Consider the following 8,582-nt stretch of genomic DNA (forward strand, 5'->3'; position numbering starts at 1 on the left):
AGTTACTTAGACCATGTCTAAGAGTTCTAGTTTATAGCTAAGGTTGAGTGCATGCAAATTTTGTGCAAGGCCAGGCTTTGCTTCAGCTGCTTGAAAGAGTTGAACTTAAAAAAACTAAGTTGAACCATTTTCATTCTGCTTAAATGTATGTAGAGAATTTATTTGTGGAATCAAGGCTATGTTTGTTCTTGTAAGCCAAAAATTATGTTGCACTGCCATTTTAAATTTTTGTTTATTTTGAACCTCTTGGGTATGTTGGCAGGTTAATTAGTTGACAGTTGTGTACTTTTCCATAGATTATATATATTTTTTGATAAATACTCTTCCAAAGATTATATTCTTTAGAGATGTTTCTTTTTAAGAATAACAAAGATCACTTAATTGGGCCAGGCTTTGTTTTTGTGCTGTTTAGTCGTAGAAGATGAAATATGTTCTGACTTCCACATGTCAGGGAACACAAGTGGTCATTACAAGTGATTTCAGCATCCCTACAACATTATTTGAAACCGTCACGTTCCTCCATTTTAGCCACTCTAGTGACTCTTCCGACAATATCACCATTTGCCCACTCCACCACTCTACTTTACTACTTGGCAATACTGTATGTACATATTAAATCAGTGGCGGCTCTAGGAATTTTTTTCAGGGTGTTTTTTAAATTAAATTATTAGTTGCACTAGCACACATCCCATTGGTTAATTAAATTATTGTTTATTGTTTATTGGTTAATTAAATTATTAATTATTGTTTATTAGTTGCTTTCCTTAATTAATTATTGGTTAATTAAATTATTATTTATTAGTTGCACTAGCACACATCTTATGTGCATTTACTTCCCCCAATTCAAATACCTCACTCGGCCCCATGTCCCATGTGCCCATCCACCCCCACCCCACCCCACTTAACAGACAATGAGACAAGCCCCCAATTACAAGAGCCAGTTGCCAATCAGAAAATTTCACAATCACAAATCACAATAAAAATTTCACAATCACAAATAACAATAAGACAATTAATTGTATCTCACCAAAGTCTCACCAACACCAACACACACCAATACCAACGGATAAAGCCAAAAAGAAAAAGTCAAGAACATGGCCAAAATATTAATAAAGTTAAAGCTAAGCTGAGCCAATCACAGTTGTTCAAAAAAATCAGATAAAGTATTAAAGTTAAACTGTTAAAATCTTAAAGGATAAAGAGAGAGAGTCATTCATTTCATTTCAGATTTCACTTTCATTTTCATTTTCAGATAGAGAGTGAGAGAGACTGAGAGAGAGTCAGAGAGAAAAAGAGAGAGAAGTTATGAAATACCTTGAGGTTGAGGTTGAGGGAGCACCGGAGCAAGCCGAGCGACAGAGCGAGCGATGTGACTGATCGACGATCTCCGATCCGATCCAGTGAGCGATCTCCAATGCCCAAATCTTGATGCAATGTGCTCTGGACTAGAGCTTGAGTTGTGTTGGCTGATCGATCTTCGATGTAGCGATGCCCGATCCGTCTGTTGGCTTGTGTTGCAGCGTTGGCTGCGTTGCTTTGTTGAAGTTTTTGTCTTTAGGTTTGCTTTAGTGATTTTTGATTTAGTGATTTGAGGTTTTTTGATTTAGTGATTTGCAGCGTATATTGGGTTTTAGTTTTTTTTTTTTAGAATCCGTGGGTTTGCCTTACCTGTGTACCATCTCTTGGATTGTTTTTTGTTTAACATGGGTTTCCTCTGCATTTAGGATTGATGTTGGGCTTTTTTGTGAGTTTGCTCTGTTACAAAATTTTTTTCTTCAGATTTTAGTTTAAAATTTTGTTTGGGCTTTTTTTTTTTTGGGCTTGAAAGTAGAACAAATAAATTTTTTTTTTATTTGAGAGTGTTCCTCATTTAGCTTGAGGGTGTTCCTTATTTTTTTTTAAAGGGTAAACATATAAAAAAAAATTTAATTATTATATATAATTTTTTTTTTTCAAGCTAGGGTGTTCCTGGAAACACCTTGAGTCCAATGTGGTGCTGCCACTGGATTAAATACGAGGCTAAAACACCTCCACTCAGTATATACATGGAATTTAAAACACGGTGTATGCTATAGCCTATAAATATATGAGAAAGTTCCCAACTTAGCTCCCTCGTTGTTTCACTTTCTTTGTTCTCTTATTAGAAAACCAATAGGCCAACATCAAAATCTCTGAATTGTGTTTTAATGAGAATCCCTCTGATTCCCTAATCCCTCTTTTATTTTCTTTATTTGTTTAGGGTTATATCAAAAAGCGTCTCTCTCTCTCTCTCTCTCTCTCTCTCTCTCCCCATTTGTGTGTGTGTCATGGCTGCACTGTTGTTGAATTCTCTGCCACTGGGGATCAGATCCGGCCCAACGGATGAACGGATGAGGAGCTGATCAACTATTACTTATGGTTATGGTTGAAGATCAATGGGAATGAAAAGGAGGTTTTGGTTAATCATGAAATTGATGTGTAAATGCGAGCCCTGGCATTTGTCTAGCGTTATTACTTATTCTTAGGGTCCGTTAGGATACAGTTGAAAACTGAAAGCTGAAAATACTGTAATTTTTAAATGTGTAAATAATACCGTGAGACCCACTTTTAATTAAAAAATTGCTAAAAAGTACGTGAGTGACTGCACAGTATGTGCACAGTAATTTATCCCCTTGAGATGAGACGTGCAGCAGGAGGAAAAAAAAGAAAAAAAAAGAAAAGAGGAAAACGCTGGACGTTGAACTCGTTCAGCACAATCCAAACCGCACCTTAATACTTTAGTGTTATGATCCCAAGCCCAAGCCCAAGTCCAAGCCCAAGTCCTATTTTTTTAAAAAAAATATTTTTCTTGCTAAGTTTTGTATATTTGAATTGGGTTGGTAGAACTTTGTCTTGTTCAATTTTTTTAGATATTTGTTGTTGCAAATTATCTTTCTAGATTTTGGTTGGTGAAGCCTTTTGTCTTACTACGTTAGAATTTTTTTTTGAATTCCTCTTTTTTTTTTGGGGTAGTAATTTGGTATGTTAAATTCGTGGTGGAAATCAATATTAGTAAATTATTGAGCAATTATTTCATCTGCCTATTTGAATTCTGTAAATTTGGTTTTTATTTATCTATTATTGTTTAAACTTGGTTAACTTGTAAGTTGAATTTGGTATTAGTGTTTTTCCCCTTTCAATAACTTTGTTTATGAGTTTAATTTGTAATTTTTTTGGTAGATTAAAGTGCTATATAACAGAAATGATGTTGTTAATTAATCTTTTAGGAGGTACATATAATATTCACATTTGACTTTCTTGTTTTGAATTTGGTGATCAATTTCTTTGGCTGTAGATTTATCTGCGATAGAGACAAAGGATCCCATATGGTTCTTTTTATGTCTGTAGGATTGAAGTACCCGAATGGATATCGATTGAACTGGGCAATGACTGCTGGGTAGTGTAAGGCCACTGGGAAGGTTTGGAGAATCAAGTCCAGAGCAATCTTCAGACATTTATTACCTTGCAGTCAGTTCCAGTATGGTTCCAAGGACCCAGATGAGATGTCTTGAGTTCCTGAATTCAATTCTATGCAACCAGATGAGTGGTCATATGATGAATTTGGCAATCAAAAGAATCTGGCTTATGAAGTCTGTCAAACCTGGATGAAGGTGGTACCTTTTGAGGACAATGGATTGTGTTGTGGGTCAGATACTGAGGTGGTCAATACACTGGTAAGTGGAAGCTCTCTAGATACTGTTTGTTAATTGGACTTAGAAGTTTTGCTACCATAATTTGAGTGGTGTCAAATTGTGGCTGGAATGCTGTGAGTTTCTACGGTCCTCTCCAGATACATTTGAATTCATTTGACATGGTTTATTTTTGTCTTATCTTTATTTAGAGCATCTTCAGCAGATTCTTCAAATTTTTTGTATTATTTGAAAAATGAACAATGACATTTAGCTATTACTTACCCACTTTTTCAAATACACTTTTCAATAGATTAGTTATCACATTCTCTATCTCATTTAAATATTATTTCTTCATTCATTCTTTATTCTTTTTTTAACAACTACTCATTTTTCAACATTTTTTTATTCAATATCTGATTATTATAATAGAGAAAAACATTTGAAGAATGAATAGTAGCCCATCAGATTTGATGAGCTACTGTTCATGAGCAAAAAAAAAATTCAAGTATAGAGAAGCTATTGGAGGCTAATTTTATGGTATCATTCTCTATTATTGGCAATATTTTGCCTTTACCTATGCTATTGGAGATGCTCTTAACTGGTCTTTATATAGCTAACAATGCATTGTGCTGGTGTACTGCAGTTTCAAGGTTCTCTGCAGTCTGAAAAGATCATTGACAGAAAGGCTTCTTTGCAGAACCCTGTCTCATCTGGTGGTGGTGCTGAAGAAATCTATGATTATTGTCTCAAGGAATCAAGCAATCATTTGAGTGCAGTTGCAAGTGGTGAGGTTAGAACTGGAATCAGGAAAAGGCATCGCCAACAGCAAAGCCAACCTTGCATTGAGAACTCTGTTACATAGGTGGCACAGGGCACTGCTCCAAGAAGAATATGTTTGCTGTGTAAACCTCAAGTGCAGCCACTTACCTGCATCCTGATGTCAGAGCTTTACAACAGGAGATCATGAATTAAAAGCAGTTGCTACAGAGGAAAGAAGTACGTTTTGTGTACCTAATGTGATATTAAGATGACATATATGCATGAATTGTGAAAGTTTTGAAAATGATATGCGGATGGAGACGCTTCAGAAAAGCATGCTGTTGCTGGTGGTCAAGGTGCTGCTGACGCTACTAGGTGCTTTGAGTAAACCCCGAAAGACCCTTCCTGATTTTCTTGAAATAAGTACCAGTATGATACCAAGCCTGAGGTTACAGGGCAACAATTTGACAGGCATTAAGGTCGTTTCTTTATTTTAAAGGCTCCTCCTGTTCATCACTAAAACTCGCCACTTGTTCTTCTGTTCAGGGTAGTGGTGGTTGTAGTCTTGTTTGTGATATTTGCTAGCATATGGAGATGTCTTAAATTTTGATTTCACTTGGACCGGGATATTCTACATTTCACGTTGATGATTTAGCTCTTTTACAAACCTAAAGGCATATTAGTGATTTCCCTCCCCCTCATGCATCAGTGAGAGCCCCTAACCCCAAATACAACATTCTTACTACGGACAGAAAAAAATCATGTACCCCTTTTTGTCTATTTGCTTTCATTCGCTCTCCCATTCTCTGTTTCTCTGCCCCCTCCTAGCATCTCTTCTTCAAAATAGATCGATCCCTCCCCCCGCCCCAAAAAGACTAATGGTCGAACTGACAGTGGCAGGAATCGGAGTTTAAGAATGGTAGTGATGGCCTTGGCTTCCGACGATGACGATTAAGGTTGATTGTGTGATATTTTTTTAGAGAAAATTTCCAGAGAAGAATTTGAGATCCAATATGAAAACATGTCTTTTGTTTGACCACAATTCAAGTGGTTCCCAACAAAAATCAAATTGCTCTAATTCTATTATTTTCCCAAATCAGACTAGTGGTTGTTTTTTTATTTACTTGGTTCGATTGGTCATTTTGATATGCTTTTAAAACCATGGTTACAACAATAGGAGAAGGAAGATTGAACTCTTGGTTCTCCCTAGTCCCTACAAGAAAAAACAAGTAATACCACTGAAAAACAAGTAATACCACTGCTTTATAAAACTTTTTACATGTCTAATTTAATAATGGTAGGGAAATTTTGTAATTATCTTAAATTATCGTGGTAATTCCAAACAAATCCTGATGAAACTTGAGTGTTGATTTTTTTAATTTGTTCAACATTGTATAAAACATGATGATAGTAACAAAACCAATGACATTTACAAAACATCTCCCCACAAAAAAAATGTGAGTTTGTACAAGTGTACACACAATATACATAAGTAAAATCACTCTAAAGTTTTTATGATAACTTTACTAATCTGAATCATAAATATTTTTTTTGAAAATATTAAGTTTTACTAGTTAAACTACATCGTTCAAATATATCTAAGATTCAAATACTTCTTTGTAATTATTTCGAATTAAAAAAAAAAACTACAAAGATCTTGGTAGGTAACTAAGATTGTTTATATGCCCTCTAGTTTCTCTTTTCTATGACAAATTAAACCTTGAAAATGAAAAGACATGATCCCTGATGGAGTTAGACCATGGTAGGAATCAAAGTCTAAGAACAATAGCGATGGCTTTGACTTTGACTTTTGACGGCCTTGACTATGACTTTCGACAATGATGATCAAGATTGGACTATGTTTAAGCGAAATTTTTCAACGGAAGAAGTTGAGATCTAAAAGACAAAACCCATCTCCGGTTTGAACGCGATTCAAGTGGTTCCCAACAAAAATTGAATTTTCTAATCTTATTAGTTTTAATATGAACATTGGTGATTAGTTATAGGTTACTTCGATTCAAATCAACTAATTTGGTCAATTTTTAAAATCATAATTACAATAATAACAGAAAAGGAATTAGAACCTAGGTTCTCACTAAGAGAGAAAACAAGTATTGCCACTAATATACAAGGCTTTTGACATGCCTAATTTAATTATTTATGGGGGAAAAAAGAAACGGAATTATGTAATTAGCCTAAATTTTTGTGCTAGTTTCAAACAAATCCCTATGAGATTGTGTTGCTTTATTTAGTTTATTTTTTCAACATTGTAAAACACTACGGTAGTTACAAAACCGACATAACATGATAACATTACAAAACCTTCCCCAACATACACATACACATATATATATATATCCCAAACGAACTAATAGGATCCCTTTACACACATGTATGTATATCCTAAGCCCAGTAGTAGTAGTAGTAGGATCCCCTCTTAAGTTTTTAAGCTAAGTCCACGATAATGTTCAAAATGTTATCCATCAATTTATAACAAAATAAATTTCAACTTTACCACATTATCAATATTTAAATAAATACAAAAAAAAAACCAAAATAGTAATCGTTTTAAATATTGATAATGTGGTAAAATTTAATTCATCTATTTTAAATTAAAGGGATATGATTTTAAAAATTTTATAGTGCAATTACCTTAAAAACTCTAAAAAGGATATATTCATCCATTCTAAGTTTCTAACTAAGAACTTCAGAGGATCTCAGCACTTGTATTCTCTTTCTGGCTATCTCTTATCTTCCCCCATTGCCTGCGCCGAATCTGAAGCATACAAATTGCAGCCAAGAAGTCCACACACTGCAATGGCCTCAGCACTTCCAGCATACCCTTCAAAGTCTTCAGCCTCACACAATCTGCAGCTTTCATCACCTTCTCCAATCCACCCAGCAATCCCTTCAATGCCACCTCCACCAACCCATCCACCTGACCCACCACATCACCGTTCTCAACCCGGCTCGCCAGCCGGGCCAACTCAACCATTTTCCGGTCCGCCATAGCCACCTGCAACCTCTCCATTTCCCTCTCCACTTTCTCTTCCTCCAACCTTATTTTCAACCTCAGCTCTTCAATCTTCTTCACCTGTGTCTCAGACATGTCCACCATACTAGCACAAGGCACCACAGACTCTTTCAAAGTGTCAATGACTTGAAAAGCCATAGATGGCTTCCAACCCGTCACCCACAAATAAGAGTTCTCTAAAGGACTCAGCCATACTGGACAGAAGAAAGCAAGCACATCTTCACGAGCACCAGCCCATTTTACTGTATAGTACTCCTTATAATGGCTTGTAACCCTTGACACCAGAGCTTGTAGCTCTGAATCCTCTGGTTCACTGGGTTTCGCTTTAGACACCATTACGAGTTGTTGGACATGTTCCTCAAGTTGGTATGTCCACTTCTCATAGAACTCAGAGAACCTTTCTTCAACTTGTGTTTTCATTTCGTTTATAGAGAAAAACAAGGGCTAGCTCAAGGCTAACAATAAGGTTGTGCTATGCATGGTATTTATAAACAGGTAAAGGTTGGTTCTAGTGTTCTGTGGATTACACCTATGAAGATGATGACACGTATTCAATTTTGTTAATGACACGTATTCAAATTTTGTTAATGTACCATGATCTTAACCGTACAAATATATGGTATGTTTGTGTATGAGTGTATGTGTACGTGGCAGTGTGTTACCAGATGGAGGGAGGAGCGAGAGGCACGTATGGGAAGGGCACGGTGCAATTGGGGGGGATGACTGGTGCATGGCTTACGCGCAGCAATTAGCCAATAATGCTTTTGAAGGGGCTGCGTGACGCTTTGCAAGAGGAGGAGAGGGACAAGAGTCTGTGCTCTTTCTTTCTTGATTTCCAGCTTTGACTCTATTGATCGGGTTGTCCAAATCCACCACCTGGTGTCTGAATTGTCTTGGTTTAAAACGTGTCATTGTGGGGATGCTTCTGGTTTCAACGTGGAATGTGCATGGCCTGTTGTTCATTGTTTGTGGCGTCCACGGGGCCCAGCCATGTATTATGACTCGACTAAGTGTCCGAGATTATTCCAGGAGAGATAGTCACATTACATACATGTGTATTTCCTTTGCACGATAAGTTGGTTGTTGTACAACACGTTGATGTTAGGAGTTGGAACCAATGAGATGCTCTACGTATCTGA

At 36.3% G+C, this 8,582-nt stretch overlaps 1 protein-coding gene across 1 annotated transcript; it reads right to left on the reverse strand.

Annotated features, from left to right (window-relative positions):
• Positions 1–6,698: 6,698 nt before the first annotated feature.
• LOC142637351 (protein DOG1-like 4) lies at positions 6,699–7,884 on the reverse strand. The gene has a single exon (XM_075811627.1). The coding sequence runs from the start codon at positions 7,861–7,863 to the stop codon at positions 7,117–7,119; it is 747 nt and encodes a 248-aa protein (XP_075667742.1). The 5' UTR covers positions 7,864–7,884; the 3' UTR covers positions 6,699–7,116.
• Positions 7,885–8,582: the final 698 nt, after the last annotated feature.

Source organism: Castanea sativa, chromosome 5 (genome assembly GCF_040712315.1).
Source record: "Castanea sativa cultivar Marrone di Chiusa Pesio chromosome 5, ASM4071231v1".
Lineage (NCBI taxonomy): Eukaryota > Viridiplantae > Streptophyta > Magnoliopsida > Fagales > Fagaceae > Castanea > Castanea sativa.